The sequence below is a fragment of the Anomalospiza imberbis genome, chromosome 10 (genome assembly GCF_031753505.1).
Source record: "Anomalospiza imberbis isolate Cuckoo-Finch-1a 21T00152 chromosome 10, ASM3175350v1, whole genome shotgun sequence".
NCBI lineage: Eukaryota > Metazoa > Chordata > Aves > Passeriformes > Viduidae > Anomalospiza > Anomalospiza imberbis.
Genome location: NC_089690.1, coordinates 17,279,544 through 17,301,371, shown reverse-complemented (window position 1 = coordinate 17,301,371; position 21,828 = coordinate 17,279,544). Strand labels below are relative to the sequence as shown.

Genomic DNA, 21,828 nt, shown 5'->3' with positions numbered 1-21,828 from the left:
CACCTTAGCTTCCAAAGTTACAAAATAAATTCTCATTTAGAGTATTCAAATGTAGGAGATTCACTCAACTGACAAACCAGTTTACTGACAGTATCTCTCACTAGTTATTTCCTTTATGTGCCAACTGCAGAGTCATAAAAGTCTCACAGCTCTTCTTCATACTTCTCAGCTTTGAAACAGGAAAGGATCAATTTAGATATATCAGGATTAACACTCCTAGGTGCAGGGAAAAAAGCAGCTGTTCTGTACCTCAGTAATTATTGCTCAGTATTTACCTGTTTTAAGCAACATCAAGACAGTATTTGAATTTATGCTGTACTTTAGCAGAGACAGGTTCCCTAACATTAAAGAACATCAGCCTTTCCACAGAAAAAACCTCTAAAATTTGGCTGGCTGTTTTTTCTTAGCCGTTCCTTGTAACAAGGCAGGTTTGTTTAGGTTTCCATTCTAACAACATTATAGTTGTCAGAGTACATGGCTCATACCTGTGGCCAGTCTTTAGAGTAGGTGGGCTGCACATTTTCATAACTACAGAAGTTTATCAGCTATGCTAAAACACTACATGAAAAGCCCAGGACTGTTTGCAGACTCACCAGCTACCTACAGAGAACAGCTGTTCCACAAAAGTGATTTCACTAACAATTGAACTTGAAGACAAACACTACAAGAAAGCCAATAAAAGATCTTGTGTGATCAAAGGTTCTCTTACTATCTCATCTGAAAGAAGCTACCTTCCACTTTAAGCTATCTCCCCCTTCCATAGGAATAACCAACATACCTTTTGGAGTCAATTTACTGCTCAAGAAACATTTCAACAGAACTGCTTTTTGGACATGAGAATAAGTTATTTTACTATTTGCACAAATTGAATTTACTACACTCATTTTACTCTGGTAATGTTTGAGCTACAAGGTATCTGTACAAGATAAATCAGCAGAGATAGCACATTGTTAACACTACATTATGTAAACTGAGAGACAACAGGTCCTTCCACCCAGGTGTCATATTGCAGGTAATGACACCTGTCCGAGAGGCTGCGGAACCGCACTTCAGCACCACGGAGATTCCCGGGGAGCCCAACAGAAAAGCTGTGCTCTACAAGGGTGACTGTCCATCCTGGAACAGCAGCAGCAGAAGAATCAAGCAACCAGTGTTTGCAGTAATATTCTTGAGGAGGGTTCCATTCATTCGGTGCATATTGCTGTACATAAGGTGCATAAACCTGCCACGGAGGAGATCAGTGGGAAGAGAATCCAGTGGCAAGGCTGCAACCAACTACCGGCGTCATGTCCCAGATCTGGAAGAGAATTGTGGAGAATTACACAGCATTAATGTCAGACTCACAGGTCTTTCTGCAAGAGGCATAGAAGCAAAGATAAAGATATCCCTGGACACAAGGTAACAACTCCTTTTTATCCTATGCTTGAGGAAGATCTCATGAAGAGTAACACCAGCATTACAAACCAAAAGCCAAATTTAGGGCTCAAGGATCTTCTTGAACTTCCATGTAGGTCTGTTTTAAGAAGTGTTATGCAGTTTGTCACAAACATGCTTAGAGGCAAACAAGAACAGGATGGCACAGTCTCAGATCTGACATGCATGGGGAATGTAGAGCCCAGGCACAAGAAGATTCTGTATCAGTCTGAGCTCCATGTCACTGTCTCCTAACGAGGACTTTCAGTGGCCATTCTCCAAGCCATGAAGCTCAGAGCAAAGGAACCTGTCCATTTCTTCAGGTCTGTGTCTTTAAGGCTGCTGGCAGATTCTCCTGCTGCCCATGCCTGCTATGTTTGTTCAGAGACACAACAGCTGCACTCCATACAGTGGAGTTACAAGTCATTTCCTCATTCAGCTGCAGAAGAACAGGTTAGCAAACACAATTCCTTCTTCACACAAGAGACAGCTTGTAGCAATAGTTGTCAGAAAGAAAGGAAGAATATACAAAAATGATCTCTCTATTAAATGTCTCTTAGAAATGCAGGAAAGAGATGCAGCAATACCTTCACAATCCGGTCGCTCCCACAAGTCACCATTAGCCCTCTGGAGATGTCCATGGACATGTGTGAAATGTTGTGTTTGCCTTCATGAAAGGTTGCCAGGGAAGTACGGCTGCACAAGAACAATTGAAATGAAAGCCAGCCATCAGATGAAGCTTCATGGCATCATTATAGCAGTGCAAATTAAACTTTAAAAAAATTAGGTTGCTCAAGTACTAATAAATCTTTTCCAAGAGCTGTAGTGCCATATTAAAGGGGACAGAATTAAATTAGCAAGTCATGCTAAGGCACTGCTTGTGGAATTGTACAGGTGTGACATTTCTTGGCCTTCTGCAGCATGACTGTTAATAATACTAGAGCAGAAGTGGGACACTGAATTAGCAAATACCTCTACTCCTGGTTAACAAAGTCAAGTTAATTTTTCCCCTGCTGGCTACAGAAGCCAACTAGGGCACAGCATCCTACTTTTCCAAAAAATCCAACCCCAAGCAAACAAAAAGTGCAAACAATGAAAAACCCAATAACACAACAAAAAATCCCAAACACTTCCAAAATTTTCACATCTGATTACTCTGTTCATACCAAGAGAAAAGGGGTTCCTTCATTTCTAAGACAAGTTTAATGAGACAGCAAATTATGTTTAACCTGATTTACTTGCATGGCGAAAGTAATGTTGAGCTCTGAAGAATATTCCCAAAGTTTTACAAAGTGTAAATGAATTAATGGATATACATCCTGGCAGCTGAAATGCATTGCCTGGCACCCACTTAGCAATGTTAAATGCAATCAATAGCTTTTAACTAAACTGAAATATTGAGACAAATATATCTCAAGTCGAGTTCTGGGCTCCTGGAAAAAAAGAACTAAAACAGGATAAAAATGTTGTAATTCCACATCTCATCCAAATGCACTTGCAGAGGCAGATGGGGGGGATCTCTGCCATCACAGTGCTTGCTGTCCCCAAGGCCTAATAGCAGAGAGTCAGCTCAGTGTGTTCTGTAGCACTGTGTGTGGATGTGGAGCAAGCCCAAGGGTTTCTGCATACCAGCAGTTTTACTACAGTTTATTACTCCCTAATACTCACTCTTCATCCTTGATCGACTCAAAACAGGAATCACAGACACGGACCTGGAATTCAAATCCCATGATTGGGTAGCTTGACCGTTTGGTGCTGCACTTGCCACACACTGCTTGCCCACATTTTCTGCAATGATGCTTCATGGAGGAAGAGGAAAATAAACAAGTCACTATACTATGTCATTTGACCACCATACCAAGTGTCCATTGCACAACAAAAACAACAAAGCTTCTGTTTTGCAACCTGTTAGAAAGCAACCTGCTAGGAAACACCCTGTTTCTTCAACCAAAGACCAACATCTCCGGAGTTCTGAACAGCCATTTGGATCATTAATGGATTTATCTCCATACTCTGTGTATATCCTCTTCTCCAGCAACCTCCTTCTGGGAGAAGAGGAAAGAGGCTTGAACAAGCAATCCAGTTAAAAACATTCTGGTGCACTAAGAACAGGGCCATTGGTATTTCACTAGAGTGAGCATCTACATTCTCTGCTATGGGGGACTGTTTGCCATTTTACACAACACTTGAGGATTAGCTGTCCATAGTTCTAAAGCATGGGAACATTCAGAAAAATCCAACAGAACACTCCTAGCACAGCCTGCTTTCCCCTGTGGCAGAAGTTCGATGCAACACTTTCACAGAATTTGGAAATGTCTCAGCAGTGCTTAGAAGCTGTAACTTCTCAATATACCTCACTTCAAAGCAGCAAAAATACCAAAGATGAAAAGATCTACCAGCCTTAGTGGTCTTCTGTTTACATTCTGCTCAAGTACTGAAGTGCAGCTAAGCACTGAAGCCAGCCATCTCACCTGTCTCAACCCTATTGTCTTTGTGTCCCACATTTGCTTTATATTCCAGAAGAAAGGTTGTTCACACTTCTGACAGGAATCACTTTCTAGCCATTGAGGAGCCTACAAAAGAGCAGGAGATGTAAGCAATCAGAATTGTTTTCCCACACACAGTCAAGAAAGTTTAAGAACCCAAAGTAAAGTCTTACTTGGAAAGATGCCCTGGTTCAGTTCAGGACTAAGCCAAATCAAAATAGAGCTTTTACACATTTTAGCTTTCTGAGATACTTTAACTGAACATCCATGTAAGAGATGGAAAGAGAAGCACAATATTTTTAGTATATGGACTTGAATTTGAACATGAATATTCTAAAGAACTTTATACATCTCATGAGGGAGTCTCCCTGAAACTTGACAGGAGGAAAGCTGGAACAACAAAACATTTTTTCTTTTCAATTCACATACACTGCTGACAGTAAGAAAACAAGAGCATTCTCACTTGCACCACCATGGATATGAACTGATGCAGAAAGAAAGTGTATGGCGCAGTCAATTGTGTGTACTGAGATCTTTAAAAAAAATGTTGCCTGAGGACTGAACCTCTGCCTTCTGAACTGCATCTCAAAATCTACCTCTCACTTCTTTACCTGCTTTGACACAAGTTGAGAATTTATTTTAAGACTAATGAAGCACAGTCCTTTGGATTCTTTACTGCAAGAGTTTGACTGCTTTAGATTGTTCCAGAAGCAAAGGCCACAGCCATTCCAGTGAACCTGTTGTCTCTTTGAGATAAAACTCTAAGCAGTCCCAAGCATCTCCTGCACCTTTCCTATCCTGGGAACCCATTTACTACAGTGGAGCATGGAGAGCCATTAGAACAGAGCAGGTTTCAATAATAACATTCAGCTTTAAAGTGTCAGACAACATGAGGAAAGCAGCCTGCAGAACTGACTAAGGAAAGTCACATTAGTCTCTGAAAAGGGGAAAAAAAAATTGACCTATGATATGAACTTACCTCCTCTCGGCTGATATCCATGTTCCACACAGCAATTCCCCCATCAGCCGAACAAGACACCAGCTGCCGCGTCAGCTGGATGTAGCAGATAGCCTGCACCTTGTCACTGTGAACAAAGCACACACTAGTTACCCACAAGTATTTCAACAAAGCTTGGTTTCTCAGCAAACCCTGATCTACACTTGTAAATAAAGCCACTGAGGAAGCTCCAAACTGATTTTCAGTTTGCTAACTCCACTAAGTAGAGCTCTGAGGATGAGTGAACAGGTGCTGTCACCTGAGCACTATCTTAGCATCAGGATGTTGTTGAGAATGTTCTTACAGGCCTGACCAGAATACCAGAGGTACAGTTCCATGTTAACATTTGCTGGCAGTAAGCCCTGATGGTGAACTGAGTGTCAACTGACTCAGAGTGCATGTGCAAATACTCTTCTGTGTTGGCAAGGAGAGCCACTTATCAAAACAGTAACAACTGGATAAATAAAGAGAAATATTTGTTTCAAGATGAAACTAAGCAGCAGACAGAGGTTCCACTTTTTCTAACAAATCACAGTAAGTCAGGCTGTAGCTAAAAAGCAAAGTATGCATTCACCAATAAGACAATTTAATCGTAAAGAAAGTAATGTCAAAACAAAAGTCTGCCCTAAGAATTTAAACAAAGACTCTGAGTAGTATCAAACTGTTTTGCAACATCTAAATTGAATTAAAAAGTAATTTTGCTTCTCAGAAAAACTTAATTTCCCATTCAGTAGGAAGAAAACCTAACTGCTACAAGTATTCACCAGGACACATGAGGCAGTAGTAACAGCAGTATAAAGTCCTCTAGTCACTGACTTCAGTCACGTTTTTGTAACCAAGGCTGTATTATTAATTCTTTAGCCATAAAAACTAAGCCCTCAAGATTTAACAAGAATTCTAGGGCTAAGGCTATCAGTCTTGATCAAAGGTGGATAAAGGCATCTATGGAATTAGACAAGAGGAGAACACACTATACAAATATCTTTAAATAGAAACAAGATCTCAACTACCAGTGCATTTCTAAGTAGAATATATCTTCAGTGGTGAACTGCCTGTCAGACTGAATTAGAGCCCTACATTTAAAAATGGCAGCTAGTGTTTGGTCTCTAAAAATTAAGAGCTGATTGTTACAAACAACTACCTCAACTTCAGAAGAGGGGAAACATGACACTTTTTGAAGTTGAGAGACTACCCCTGTAATTTAGCCAATCAGTTATCACTGACAGAAAGACAGAACAGGAACATACTAAAGCTTATTTTATATGTGTAAATGAACATGCTTATACATAAAGGTTCTAGCCCTCCTCTCACAGGTAACTCAGTGCAGTATTTACAATACAAACACATGCAATTTTTACATGAAGGCCAAACCAGATGATTTAGGATTTTTACCCACCTCCTTCTATGAACTACTTTGTGCTACTTCTAAACCATGGTAATAAGAACGTATTAAACAGGAAAAAGAAAAAAAACTTTATCAGTAAGGCTTTCCTAGTACTGATTATCCTTCTTCCCCTTCAAAGTACTCAGGGTTCTGCAAAGAGTAATTTTCTCCATTATCCACAATGATTCAAATATCTTGCCACACTGGGACTGTGTGTTCATTACAGGATGTGTATGAAAAATAAGACTCCATTACATACTGATGTCCCTGGAGCAGCAGTGTTCGCCCCTTCCTTCCACCAATATCCCACATGATAATGCTGTGGTCAGAGGCACCTGAGAAGAGCAGCCGTTGGACAGGATCCCACCACAGGGAAGTAATACTCCCTAGGAAAGAACGTTCTGCAGTTAGATGTAAGGGACTGGCTCCCCAACACAGCGATGCCCTCCTAAAGTGAAACCTGAGGTACTGCCTTACTCCAGTAAGTATGTTACTCCAGTAGCATACAGAAAGCCTTAAGGCAAAGGAAGCATCCAACAGCAAAGTGCAGTCCTGACAGTGGGGCAAGAAGTACTGGACAACAGAACAGATGTGCCTAAGAAGACAGATACAGCATAAGCCAGAAAGTCTGAGTTCTGCCCCTTGTATTTAGGCAGGTGATTTTTTAAGAGTTGCCAGGCTGCTATGTGAGCTTTGGAAGATAGTACTAACAGTTGCCAAGCAGAAACCAGTATCTACCACACAGTGAGGTACTTGGTCAGTGGTTGCAGCACAGCTCACAGTGTTCTCAGCTAAAGCAACTCCCTCACATAACCATTTACAACCTTAAAATAGCTGGACGAAAAAACAAAGTGAGAACTTCATTCCTCTTAGCAAATCTGCCCCTACTCTCTAAATTACAAAATCAGATTTCAGAAGTGCAACTGTGAATTAGGGATAGAAAGAAATGAATCATCTGACAGTAGCAGCCTTATACTAAACCCATACCTATGGTAAGGTGGCCAGTAGACTAAAGCAGTAATTTTGTTACTCATGCCACCTACAATTGTGGAGTTGGGACATTTTATTCCCTTGCAGAGATCCTTCCCTTTAAAGAATCCTTCCATTGCTCAGTTGCCATCAAAAGCCTCATTAGTCCAAAACCAAGATGACAAATGGTAATTAGAGCCCAAATCAGTTCTTTCCAATGGTCTGAAAAAAGATTTTTTTTTTTGTCTCCTTTAGGGCTATGCTGTTTTCAGACTGACCCATTTGGAAATAGCATGTGCACCAAAAAGGCATTAACTTTGAGTATTATCTCGGCATTAAACAGAGCAGGCTGCTATACATGGTGAATTCTGGAAGCTGAGAACAAACTCTGAAACCTTTTAAACTGCAAAGCAGCTGCTTGCTTATGAAGTCACACTTAGCAAGAGCTAGAAAGCAAACAAGATGAAATCAGACATTTAAAGTCTGTCAAACACAACTGCACTCGAAGAAGAATTAGATGCCATTTAAGTTTAGACTTATGACATCTTGACATTATTACACAAATATGGTGGAGAAAAAAAAGTTATGCATAATCTGATTTGCTTTTAAAAAAAAGTTGAAATAACTAATACTATACCAGTTGAAGAAAAATCTGTTTCTGACCCTGAAATAATATTTTATGCTAGCTCAATTCTTGTTTTAAGGATCACAGTCCCCATACAGAAATATAGGAGGCAAAGATGGCTGCTGTGTGGAAAGCACTACTGAAGTTGGTGCTTGGAAGCCCATCACAACTCAAAGAGACAGAACACACACTACAAGAAAGTGCTACACAGACGTACTGCTTTCAGACTAACTGAAACATCTACCAAGAAGTTGCATTTGAACACAAACCAAAAGCATAGAGAAGCAAAGAAGTCTCTAAGGCCAAGAGAATTATTTTGTTCTAAACTGAAACAATCTGAAATTCTCCTTGAAAGCAGAAGAGACATTTATCACTTGAAAATCTCAACCTGCCTCCTGCATTCAAAACCAGCTGTATCATTTTACAGTCATCTGTAGATCAGGAGTCTACCCAGCTTGAACAAAGCCTACTCTATACTTCCAGCTGTTAAACAAGGCAGCCTTTTCCAGTTCATCCCTACCCACATGCAAACTGTCAGCTGACTTGAAAGTTGCAAGTACCACATGGGAAAAGGCATTGTCTTGTTTATTTTACTCAGCATATTATTAAGTTACACAGGATTCTGTGATTTGCATTCTTGCCTTACTCATTGCAGCAGACAGTGGCTCTGTATCATGTTATGGACCACCCGATTCTTCATTTGATATAAGGACTTCAGCTGTACTGTAGAGGATGAGACATTTGCCTTAGATTAGGCAGTTTCTCCAGTGTTGAGACTAAAGCTTTTAGAGGTGGCCATCTAGTGGATAACTTGTGTTTAACTGAATGCATATGTTTACTTTTATTTTTCATCTATAATAAAAATACCTGTAAGTATTTATAAGGCTAAGATTTTCCTTCAGCAAGAATGTGTTTGTTCTTTAACAGGAAGTCAAGTACAGCTTTCAACAGCTTATGATAACCACTACCCTGGACTGGTTTTTCATCCAGTATCTACCCTTAAGAGGCAGATATGCAACTGAACAACTCACCTCAACTTACAAAGAGGTACTGTATCTGGGACAAGTGGCTTTAAGACAAAGAGTTACTTTACCTTCATGCCCTTTAAGGGTTGTGATAACTGAACAGGTATTCTGCTCCAGCTTCAGAAGAGTGATCTGTCCAGAATAATCACCAACAAATGCATGCTGAGTTTCATGATCATATCTGAACACCAGTCAAGGAGAAGCTTCATTTGTTCAAAGAGTATTTTACATGACTGAAACAGCTATAGAGTCGAAAAAATGGAAAAGAAATTTTAATATGCCAGATAAATATTTACATAATTACTTTTAAAGTCGTTGGAGACTGTAATAAACCTTTCTGATGCCTTCCTTCTCATCACACTTCCCTACACATGCAAGTAAAACTGTACAGAAAATACAAGAGAAGAGTTTTAGAAAGCCACTGGAGAAAGCCATGGTTTGAGGCAAGCCAAGTAACTTCAGGCCATTTCTAGCAGATATTTACAGAACACACTCATGCTTGTCTACAAGATGACAAAACTCATCAGGCTACTTGTTGCAGTGCAGAGCTCTCTGCAACCATTAGGAACACCTCACTGGACACTGGGCTGCATTCAGTCTTACCTAGTATCTCCTCCAATAAACCCTTTGTTTTCTAGCATGTTGATATCCCCAGGAGAGGAAGATACCAATAGACCAAGATACAAGGATGCTGACCCTCCACAACAAGTTCACCTTGCAGTGGAAGTCACTCCCAATATTCTGCCTACTGCCAAGGTGAGACTGTCTAATTTCTTGTCCTGTTCTCTGGACTTCTCAGTTTACCAATGCAGGTCCTTGAGCGTGGTATTGAAAACTGACCTAATTTCAGAAAGGATTCTGTCAGATAACACTGAGATAAAAGCCACACCACATCCTAACATGAGATTCATTAACAAGGTGGCACATTGGGCAAAAGCATTACACCTCATAACAGTTCTGAAACTCACTTTTTGCCACAACACAACTATGAACTTCAGAAACCAAAGCATGGCAACCCAATGGAACTACGTATTTTGCTGCTTTTAGAATAATTTTGTTATTCAGAATATAAGCAAGAGCTATGAAAGACCCATGTAGCCAACACCACATAACCCATGAGCTGTGTATAAACTTAGGTGTCCTCCTTGAGCCACACAAAAACACAAGCAGCAGATATCCAACAGAGGCTAACTTTAAGATAGTCTACCAAAAAGCCCACCAGCCTAAGTGAAAATGCACAGGCTATGCCATCTGATGACATTCCAAAATCTCTTAAGCTTTTAGGATCATGAGATAAACAATTTGCTTTCAACAAATCCTCTAACTCCCTGAACATGTGATCCTTTCTTCATCTTGAAGTTCAGGTTTGCCTTATCCCCACTAATCCAGTAAAGAACAGGCACTCTGCTGTGTTTTTCAGAAGCTTACACATAGAATCATTAACAAACAATGTTCTAAGGAACCTCCTGATAGGGAGGCCAAGCACCTAGTACACACACCAGTAAGCTGGTTCTTCCAAACACAAATCCAAAGGCAGATAAATTAAAATAGATTTTCAAATGTCAAGTTATTCAATGGAAATGTATTTTTATATTGATATAAAAGGTCATGTTCTTCTTCTCCATTTTAATAATAAACTGTGCCATTATTTGCAATAGCATTAGCTATAGAAGCCACTGAATTCAGTGAGGCTCAGACTGTTCACCAGACTGCTGTGAGCCAGTCTCCAACACACACACCAACTTTAACCTATTCTGTGCTGCATTTGGCTGAGGTGAGCCGCACATGGAATGTTTTGTGGGACACAACTCCCCTGGACTCTACAAAAGAGCAGCAGTACAACAGTACAAACCTGACAGTTCTTCAGCCAGTAAGGCAGGGTCTGCACAGATGGGAGGCCTCAGAAGGACAGACATGCAGCTGGCAACTGAGTTTTCTTCCCAGCTTCTTACCAAGACACAGGTATACAGCCACTTTAGAGAGGGCTTCATGTTTTCAAGAGATGATGTTGACCTGTTTCAGTTTTTCAATCCTGCTACTTCTAAAACGTTATTGCCATCAAACCTCATACAGTAACTATTACCTTTAATTACTGTCTGTCCACATCTAAACTGCCCCCATTAACAAGTGCTTAAAAATAGTTTTAGTTTAGTTTAGTTTGCTTTCAAAAGCTTTGATATGTGAACTACCTTTCAAGCTACTGGGTTTGTAAGTCTTTTACACAGGGTAAAGATTGCCCTGAAGTACTTACAGCTGAACAGACAGAGTGTCTAAGCTGCAAATGCTGCAGTTAAACATAGTTTGCAGAAAGCAAATTGTACACAGACAAATTACTACTGGTGAATAAAGTTTCAATATACCTGGTAGCTTAAAGATAGAAAAGATTAACTTGAGCAAAGACAGAAAAATTAAAACAGTTTAAAAGGGGTTTCATGATGTTTGATGCTCTAGAATGACTCAAAGGCACAATGGCATCTGTTGAACAAAGTGACTTGCCCAGAAGTCTATGAGCCAGGCTATAGATACTGCCACTGCCACAAGATGCTACAGACACACCTCAAAATTAGGAACTAGTACAGACTGGGATTTCTGCAGCTCAAGGTCTCTTCTGCTATCTAATAACCACTAACAGAAATAAAGGTATTAAACTTCTAATGAGAATAAAGGTTAGCAGACTTGCAAGAGATGTCACTCTAATTTTTATACATGAAAATTTGGGAACAAATTGAGGTGAAGGAACAAAGTACTCTTCCATTTTCAGGGTAGCAATCATTTTTTGAAAGGATACTGTAGACATGAGGCCCAAGAGGTGAAGTAATGTCTCCCCAGCATGCTCCCACTCCTGGTGCACATCCAGCTGATACACTTGTCATGACCTGTGCTGATAAGCCACTCTGATGCCAGGCAGAAAGTAATAGCAGACACTCGATTCTGGTGAGCTGTGAGAAGAAAAAGATTCCAGCTATTTTCCCCCAAAAATCAAAGTGCATTCCATACTTCCATTCTAATTCAGACAGAGAGAGGTTGAAGATGATATCTAGGCAATGCCCCAGGGAGATCTCTCACCATTATATAATACTTGCATCTCGGCTGAATGAAAAGGTTCCCATAGTTCTGTTTAGGATTTGCCTTCTGAATAGCTCAAATGAACCAAACCCATCACTCAGCTGATGTAAGCCTTTTCCCCAGAGAGAGAGAAGCTAAGTTCAGCCCAGATACCCAAGGTTAAGGAACAGGCAAACCCTCAGCTTCCTCTAGTTAGCTCTGAGGACTTCTGAGGAGTAATGCAACACATCTAAAAACTTGAATTGCTTTACTAAATGAATCTTTTCGTAACTCCAGAGCTATGCTCACATTCATAATTCCAAGCACCTGAAAAGATATCTAGTCCATGGCATTCAAACTGCTTCCCCTGACAGCAACCAAATCCCACCCAGCTTTGTTGAGAATGCTGCCACTTAACAAGAAGCTACACCTGCTTTAGAAAGAAGCCTCCCCTGTCCCCCAAGATGCAAGTACTTCCCTTGACTGAATTGTCAAATCATCTCCCTTAAGATAAAGGGAGCTTTTGTTGCTTTAAGAACAAGGTCTTTTTCTCCCAAGCAAGAACATTGCTTCTATCGGTGTCAGGGAGTCACAAGACAAACTCCACTTTGTTTTGCTACATAATCTGCAGTCTTTAAGAGCTTCCTTCAGGCCTTTCATATTCCAATTTTAGCCAATAACTGAGTTTTGTATTTCCATAAAGGATGTGTGTAGACAAATGTTGAAATTAGTATCTCTATAAATATTAGAACAATCCCACAAACCCTGTTTCCCACATATTGGAAAAATTAGCTGTTTTTCCTCCCTGTTGCTCTCCTAGGATGACAGAGAAGGTATGGACTCTTACCTTGAGCTAGGAGTAACCAAGCCCATTGATTACAAGAAGTAAGGAAAGAAACTGCAAATACCAAAATCACCTTTAGAAAGCTCTTACACCAACACTCATGTAGTAAAACTACTCCAGCTGAACAGCAAAATCCAAGCTCACTAGTTCTGGCTCATTACATTGCAGGCTAATGATGTAGTGAACTTAATGACTATAACTTGGACTCACCTGTCTGACAGAACATTTTTCTTATGGCAGTTATCCCCCAACTAAGTGACAACTGTAAGGTCAGAGTTAAAGCATATCTGGATTTGATTCATGTGTGACTGTGTTCAGTTTCCCAAGTATTGTAGATACCTTCCCTTTACACAAATGTTTGTGTAGGTAGTGGTTAGCTGCTTACCCGGATAGGTCTTCACAAAGTTCATCTTATTAAAGTCCTCAGAAATATGAAACTCCTAAAAGCAAAGTGAAATTGTTAGAAGATACCACAGTGGCATAAAGCAACATTGATACCCAAAAAGGAGCAGCAACCTCAGATGAAAAATTTGCATAGCAGCCGTATAGCCCACAAAAAACAGGCAGCTTCTGAGGCTGGAACAAAGCACACTGAAATACCAACTGTAAATTAAGGTTTTAAGTGAACTGAATTTTCAACAGGGAACATCCTTTCAGAACTGAGTTTGCTGAAGGGAGATTATAGGAAGAGATAAGATCTCATTTGTCCCCAGCAGGAGCAAACAAAACTGTATCTTGTCGTACTTAGCATCTGCATGTTCGTGACTTCACAAAAGACAGGTTTAAGTGACAGGGTTTTCTATTTGATCCATTAGACTTAATGAAATTTTAGAAGTCTCAATGTGAAATTTCCAGTAGTTATCACTAAAATTCTATGCCATTCTTTGTAGGCTATTCATAGCAGTTATCTGTAGAATCACTCTTTATGACACTCATGCGGTACCCTGGCTCCTTATGGGGCAGTTATTATTTTGACCTTATTTTCATAGAGAAAGGAAACCATTACAGCATCTGAGAGTCACAAGACTCCCCTCCTTTACGGGGGGGAAGACTAAAACCCAGTTTCTGTTCTGCCAAGTGTATGCTCTCCAAGATAGGGACAGCAATTACAGCAAGAGTATACAAAGAGAGAAGAAAGAATTCCCAGCAAGAAAAGAGATGAACCCAGCCTCTTATAATTTTAGAGCTAGTGCTGAAATTTCTACATCATAAAAAGATCTGCAGCAAGCAAATGCAGAGATGTATGTATGGCAGGATACAGACAGATCCATACTTCTGGCCAGGGGCAAACCAAATGCAGTTCACAACTCCAGTCAGAGCACCACCATGGCACTCTGCCCAGCTTAGTGTACTGCCCTCAAAGCGTAATTGTTTGGGTCCACTGCTGCACTAATGGCTCAAGGGCTTCTTGAGGCTACCTGGCTCACATCTAACCAGAAGAACCTTTGCTTTGCAGTCTTCCCACATATGTCTCAGCTGAACTGCCAAGAAGCTCAGCCATTTAGCAGTAGCTGCATTCCAAAATGAATGGAAAGAAAACAGACTATCAGCTGCCAGCAACACATGGGCAATCTGAGCAATTCTAACCTACATTCAGCAGAAAAGTCACAACAACTTACCATGATAGCTCCATTATCCTGGCCAACAAATATCCGTCTGCTGTCATGATGATAAGCCATGGCAGAACATGGGGCTGTCAAAAAAAGCAAGTACATTACAGTATTTAAATAGAGGTATGAGGATACACATGACTCTAATAAAAGTCAATTCTTTCACTCAGGACAAAAGCTGTTTAAGTAGTTTGATAGAAACTAGTCTGCCTAGCTAACATCCCTTGGAATGACAGTTCAATTCCCACATGTGAAGCTGAGGACAGGAACATGACTACTGTAACTCAGATATACCAACAGGAACCATATGCAAACATGATTTCCTGCCAAGGTGCAACTCAGAAGGAGGAATTTTACATAGGCTGAAAGCTGAGCTAACAGCAACAGCTGGTGACACTTAAGAACTTGAGCTCACTAAAATTATCTCAAATGCAGCCCTGAAAGAGAAAAATGCACACCTTGGAAAGCTGAGAGTATTCTTATACTGAATACTTATTCAGCTGAATTCTTATACAGCTAGTGGTTAGAAAAGCTCTCTTAACTGGCAGACAAGTTATCTAACATTATTTGAGGCACCTCCAGCAGCAGATCCACAATAATTTACCTGGTGAAGGATGTGATTCTAACAGAACACTGTCACAGATCTCATCCACCATGCAGCTAGTTTTAAATCAAAGTGTGAGCTAGATTTGCTGCAAAGCTCCCAAAATCAAGATAATTGAGGTAATTCAGCCCTTGGGGAAATGAGAAGGAGGTATTCTTACACACAGCACAGGTACAAAACATATGCTATGCCTGGCCACCACTTAGCACATCCATATTGTACTTACATGCCATGGTATGATAGATACTGGGCCAATACTGCCCACTGTCTCTCTTCAGCCATACTCGGATTGTCCTGTGTCATGGGGAAGAGCAGGGAAAATCCAGCTGTAAGTGCATCATCACCTACATCTGAACCACTTCATTACTTATGGATCACCTCCACTCCCCTTAGCTTTTGTGCTACTCAAATATAATAGAGGAACAACATAACAGAAATGACAGCACTCAAATATTGCTCTAACGTGACAAGAATACTGGCACCCTTGAAGAATAGGTACCCTTGGATTTGGAAAACTTTTCTTCAAAACTATTTATACATGGAGTTTCAGTAAGTATGAAATGGAAATACTATTTCAGCTCACCTCAGAAATTGCTATAAATTGCATCCCTTTACTTCCTTCTTGGCTCTGGCTGATATAAATCAGAATCAAACTGCAGAAACTTTCTGTCTTTGGAAGAGCAAATCACAGCTTGTTTACAGCAGATCAAGTGTCTGATACATTAAAAAAGTTGCAAATAATTTTTTATGGAAGTCTAAACTTTTCAATTTTTACAGCATCTCTGTGTAACTCACCCTTCAGCAAGCCAGATACTGAATATTAATAACAGAAGCACCTCATCTTCTAGACCAGCACATTACTGACATCTCCATGCCCAAATATGAAGAATCTATAGAGGACAGCATATCTAACTCTGTATTATTTCCTCTAAGCCATGTCACTAATCCTTCAGGTAGGAATGCAAAGGAAAACATTAGTTGCTGTTGGCTTGCACTGCTTCTCTGCCCTGAATATGATCAGGATTGATGAGCCAGTCAAACGTTAACTGAAAAGCTGACAAGATGGCTTGGACAGCATGCTAAGATTCTTTATAAAATTGCAACCTTCCAGACTCATCTCTTGGAAGGAAAAGATAAGTGGTCTTGTGAACATTTAGCAGTATACTACTCTGATGACTGTCAAATCCTGGGAGGAGGGTGTAAGTATCAGCAAGGAAGTGTAAAGTTATTGTCAGTTAAAAACATTCCCGCAACAGACACATTGAACGGACTCTACATCAAGAAGTTAAGAGCACACATATAGACAGTGTTAAGTCCTCTTGAAATGTAATCTCCAAACCATTGTTTACCTTTTTGTTACTTTTTAAATCCAACTTCCTCATTCCTAAATGATCTGTAAATATGTGTACCTGGAAACACTGTCAAGAGGCTTCACTGAGACCTGTTGTTCTATTCACTGTTAGCTAATAAAAGTTCTAGTATTCAGAATTCTCTAGAAAAATACTAGGGGGCTGATTAGTTAGACACCATGTGGGATCAACAGTAAACAGTTTAACAAAAAGAGCACAGAAGGAGACCAGTGTCTTGCACCAAAACCAGAACGTTTCAGAAGTTTTACTGCTCAAGATACAACAGTAGCATTCTAATCTTCCAATCCATTTCAAGACTTTTCTTTAAAAGACCACTCAAAAATAAAGAAGAAAATGCCCACTCCTAATGTACTACGTTTTGAAAACTTGAAAGCAATAGAGGTGAGCATACACTGCCCCAAAACAATGATTTTCAGCTTTGAAATCAAGTTACTTTTTTACCAGTTTAGGGGCATATGTACATTAGTCTAGTAATTATTAGTCACTAAATATTTTGCATTAAGACTGTCTCTCAAAAGCTATCACTTCCTCTTTACAATAATCAACAGCCTACCTTATGTCAGTGAGTCACCACTTCAGAAGAGCAGTTGCTATTTCTTGGTAACACAGAATATGGGAAAAACAATGTTTTCAAGTCATTCTAATCATGCCAACCTAATAGTATAGGTTAGCACCTATGCACCTTTATCAGCTTTTAAACTTGGTTTTTAAAGGAGCTCCATCATACTCAAACTGTTCTGAACATCTCAGATGGTGGCTTCCACCCTTACTAATTCAACTCTTCACTTCTAGGCAAAGTCATGTAATTATCTTTTACTTTTAAAAATTACATGGTAAGTTATCATGGTGATCAAAATCATGGATTGCTGATTTTTCAAAAGCAGACTTAGCTTCTTCTCAGTATTGTGGTTAATTGTACTGAACTAGAATAAAGGAAGCAAAGATTGGTTTTTTCTAAGAAATTATTTAATGGGAGTATAACTTCTGTGTTGATCATCAACGGTACAGTCCCTCAGTGAAGTTGAGAGCCTAAGCAAATAGCTGCAAGAGTTAGCAAAATTAACTTCTGAAAGCTTATTTTGGTTTAAGTAAGATTTAGACTCTGCTCGCCTCATGCTTGCAAAGATAAGCTATCAGACAGCTTTATATCCAATTATATAAAGCTCTGACTGAGCAAAATTTGAAGAGATCATTTTACAGTAGTCAGCAAGTGACCTCTGCCAAAATACCACTTCTCCCTGATTCTCCCTCCAACAGACCTGTTTTTGCGATGCATCTCCTTATGTTGGGACAAATGTGTAAAATACTAGTTCTTAAAGGACTAGAGAAGTCCTCCAGTAATGCTGCTCTCACAATCTCCTTCAACCACTCAATTGCTTTGTTATGACAACTGCCTTTGGCACTTTCCTCAAAACTTGGTCTTTAATGAAGAATCCTGTGCTCAGGAAGAACCTAAGAAGAACCTGCTACCACTCACTTCTCCTTAAGCATTCCACAGGGTCGTTTGACAGCAGTCTCAGTAAGAACACAAAAATGCTGCAACTCATTAAGAAGCACCCAGAGATAGATACAGACTTTTTAAATTCTAGACTTAGGTCTCTGAGAGTGGCAGGAGGAAGCAAAACATTTAAAAAAAAAAGATTAGAAATTACCTCCAAACTTCCCTAACACTCAGTACTGAACCAGAAGCTCCTTTCAGCTGAGCAGCATGCACATTTATAGAAGCACAATTCAAAGGGGTTTGGCATAGGATTTTTTAATGAAATATAAAGAAAGACACTCAAAAACCATTTTCAAGCAACACTGACTGTGGCCTTACCAATTTCTAAGAGTTTTTATTGTTCTTAATTGCTGTTTCACTTACAGAGTGAGTAAGCACTCAACAGTGTTGGAGAAAAAACTTGGTATTTGAGAGCAGACAATGCTGTATTCCAACAGTGTTTGTGCTCCTGCTACACCAGCTGCCCTCTGAAAGCCAACAGCACAGGTGCCAGGGAGGGAGAATGATGAAAGACCAACACTCAAATCCAAACCTGTTACAATACCAGCACTGCTGCAGGTTACTACACAGCTACAGCAGCCCTGTTCCCAGCACTCCATCTTCCTAACTCCTTCAAGCCACCAACAACTGCTTTCCTACCCAAAATCAACCACTGGCAGTTGTTTTCCTAGCAAGAACAGAATACTGCCTCTTTCTGGTAGTTTAAATAAAAAATATTTATACTGTTATCAACCTTGTTCCCAAAACAGCATTAGGAATCTGGTTTAATCACAGTGCAATGGAAGCTCAAAGACCCAGCTGATAGTTTTTATCAAATCTCTGCTAAAACTAAACCATGTTTTGACCAATATTTAAGTTTCATAAGAAAAATAAACAACAAAAGCTAATACTGTACTTTAAGCAGCAGCATTGAAATGTGCCAGTAACTCCAGAGCTCCTGTCAGCCTGTAGTAAATACATTACTTTCATCTTGCATTTAGGGTCTTGTACACAGCTTATCATCCCTCAGCATTCCCAGCTGCAGCTGGGGAACACTCCTCTTGCCTTAGCTATTTGTCTGCTGAGGGACACACTGCAACAATTCCCAACATTGTCTTGCAGCCAGGGTCAGACAAGATGCCAACAGGGACACAGAGTTAATCATCCTTTCTAGATAAGTTCTGAGAAAGCTTCACAGATGGCAAGTGTCCTGCTGAAAAATCCGATTGGGAAAATTAACTCTTTGTCTCCAGCAGGTATTCTTGTTTCTTTTTTCCTCTTAAAAAAAAAAATCGTAGAATTTTGTTGGCATTCACAGATCTACTATGAAATTTTTTGTATCCTCTGAAAAAATAAAACCATTGCTTTTCATTCTAGGAAATATAATTTAAAATAGGAAGAACTACAATGAGTAGCTCTAATGAGAAAATAATGTACAACATTCCCAGAGAATGTTTGTGCACCAGTGTTTTCCTCACCACCCAACTTGTAAACACATTCCTCTGACTGATTATTATGAAATACTTGACAGCCTTAGCTGCATTAAGACGCAATAAAAAATACTTTAGCCCTGCTCTTAGTACACACAGCAGCTCTTTTGCTCCTTGTACTCTGCACTTTGCTGCCAGGAGCATAAGCAGTTATGCAGTATTAACACCTACACCCCACTTGTAGCGAGCAAACAGGGGAGCACTGTTTGACAACATGTTGAACTGTAGGTGAAAGCTTTGATGTACTGTAGGAGGTATCCCAGATTAGAGGTAATACAGGTTTCTGAAAGTTCAAAGATTTCTCACAGTAAGATGGGTGACACAAATCCAGCCACAAGTCCACAAATTCCCTTGGAAATGACACACACCAAAGGTGGGTGGTGGCTTCTCTCTCCTTGTACAGGTCTGTATCTGACATCAAAACTTGCCCAGATAAAGATGCAGCTCCATCCTTGGCTCTTATCAGCAGCCTAAGCATGCAGACTGCTTAACCTTCAGCATTAGACCTTGAGTTTAAATGCTGGCACTGTCTGCCCACAGGCAAGCCTCTGCAAGCCTGTACCATGAAACTCTGTGAAGGCTGAACCCTGATATGGAGTCTTAAAAATCATTATTTCCTCTTCTCTCCTTCAGGAAGCTCATCAAAGCAAACTGAAGACAAACACAAACAATCACACCTAAGTGACTGGAATGAAAGGCAGCTGCCCATTCCCATCCAAAAGCTGTTATCCAACATGTACTGCACAAAGCCATTGCCATATTTCCTATGGATGACAACCAACTACACAGCTGATCTGTCTGCACTTTTTGACCTAAAAATAAATGCCAGAAAACCCAGTTCAGATAACACCGTTGCTCTGCTGATTTTCAGCACTCATACCCTCCTATTTCTCGCAAGGTCAAGCTTTTCAAACAAAAATTCATGCAAATATTAATGCAAGTTTAGTTTTAAAAGTTTTATAGTATAACAGTAAAATTATCCCCCCACCAAGCTACACCTCAAAGAATGCACTTTTGTACTTTTAAAAGTACACCTTTGCTTCAATTGGAGCCACAGTTTCTTAAGAAGCACCTCCCATCCCTCTTCACGTTTAAGCGTCACTTTCCACATGGCACAGGTGAAATTCCATCTCTCGCTATACACTGCAGATCCCTCACCACAGCCCTCTGTACTACCTGCTTCCTCATTTCCACTCTCCTTTCATCCGAGTAACTGTTTAGCGACATCAGCAGCTTCTGTGGCAGAGGAGCCAGTGCCGAGAAGCAGGGTTGGACTCTGAAGAGACCTTCTCTTCCAAGCAGAAAGCGCCGTGCACAGCAGCTGATCACCCCCTCTCCCCTCAGACCTGCCAACTCACTCCCTGAGCGGCTTCAGCCGGAGGAAAGCAGGTTTGGGACCTGCACAGCGAGCCACCAGAATGGGCTCGTTCCACCGGAGCAGCTCCAACTCTCCCGGACAGGCAGGGGAAGCAGTGACACACTGCAAGTGTTTCAGCCAGCAGAGCGGAAGGCCGAGGGAAACACGCTCCCCGACTCCCGTTCTGCTCACGGCTCTGCAGGACCCATTCCCACAGGACGAGCTGTGCCTTTCCCGCCGCTCCGCAGCGGCAGGACAGCGCGCACGGAGCACAGCAGCTTCTCCCCGCCGCCGGGAAAGCGTCCGCCCCGCGTCCCGCACCGGGCGGGCCGAGCCAATCCTCCCTCACAGCTGATGGCATCCTCCTCCCCGGGACGCGGCTCCGCGGATTTCCTTACGGCTGCAGGCACGGAGTCCCTGCGCGCCTCCCGGCAAAGGCACAGCGCACACACGGATTTCCCTCAGCAGCCCCCGCTGCCCCGGCTCCCACCCCAGCCCCGCGGCCCGGCCCGGCCCGGCGGGGAGCGGGCCCCGGGTCACCTGTCCTCGCCGGCCGTGATGACGCCGTCCTCCTTGGGGATGAGGAGCGCGGCGCTCACGGCGTCCTGGTGCCCCTCGACCTTGCTGAGCAGGACGGGCCGGCGGCTCTGCGGCCGCGAGTGGATCTCGGCAGCCATGGCCCGTAACGCTGCGTGTAGCGGCGCCGCCCGCCGGGCCGAGGTGTCCCGAGTAGCGGCGCAGCCCCACCGCGCGCCGATGCCGTCACGGGCGGGGCGGGCCGCCGCCAGCCGTATTCTCTAGACTAGAAGGGCCGCGGGGGCCGTATTTCATAGAAGAGCGGAGAAATCAATCCGGCGGTGGGAGCTCCGGCCGCCCGCCCGGGGCGGGACGTGTCCCCTTCGGTGTCCCCGGGCTCAAACACGGATTTCTGTGGCCTGGGCCGCGGTGCTGGCTGTGCTGTCCCGTGGGATCTGTCCAGGAAAAGTCGTTGCCGGCTCAAGGAGCCCAGTCGCTGCCCATGCCCGCTGGCGCGGGGCCACCAGAAGGCAGGAAAGGCAAGGCTGTTCCCCCTGGAGTAATTAACGGAGGGATATGGGCTGAGGCAGGATGTGTAGTCACAGGAAATACA

At 41.7% G+C, this 21,828-nt stretch overlaps 1 protein-coding gene across 1 annotated transcript; it reads right to left on the bottom strand.

The window, feature by feature from the left end:
* Positions 1-865: 865 nt before the first annotated feature.
* On the bottom strand, positions 866-21,454 carry WDFY1 (WD repeat and FYVE domain containing 1). The gene is made up of 12 exons (XM_068200943.1): positions 21,240-21,454; positions 15,229-15,296; positions 14,408-14,481; positions 13,174-13,228; positions 11,688-11,838; positions 8,968-9,080; positions 6,540-6,666; positions 4,879-4,984; positions 3,885-3,986; positions 3,082-3,212; positions 2,001-2,109; positions 866-1,297 (listed from the first exon to the last, which is right to left on the bottom strand). Exons 1-12 carry the CDS (start codon positions 21,374-21,376, stop codon positions 1,238-1,240), a joined length of 1,233 nt encoding a protein of 410 aa, XP_068057044.1. The 5' UTR covers positions 21,377-21,454; the 3' UTR covers positions 866-1,237.
* Positions 21,455-21,828: the final 374 nt, after the last annotated feature.

Excerpts from the sequence above, each read along its gene's own strand:
- WDFY1 (XM_068200943.1), bottom strand. The coding sequence starts at position 21,376 with ATGGCTGCCGAGATCCACTCGCGGCCGCAGAGCCGCCGGCCCGTCCTG. Across the intron at positions 15,297-21,239 it reads ATCACGGCCGGCGAGGACAG|GACAATCCGAGTATGGCTGA; the intron begins GTGACCCGGGGC and ends CCCATGACACAG. Across the intron at positions 3,213-3,884 it reads AGACAATAGGGTTGAGACAG|CATCATTGCAGAAAATGTGG; the intron begins GTGAGATGGCTG and ends TCCTCCATGAAG.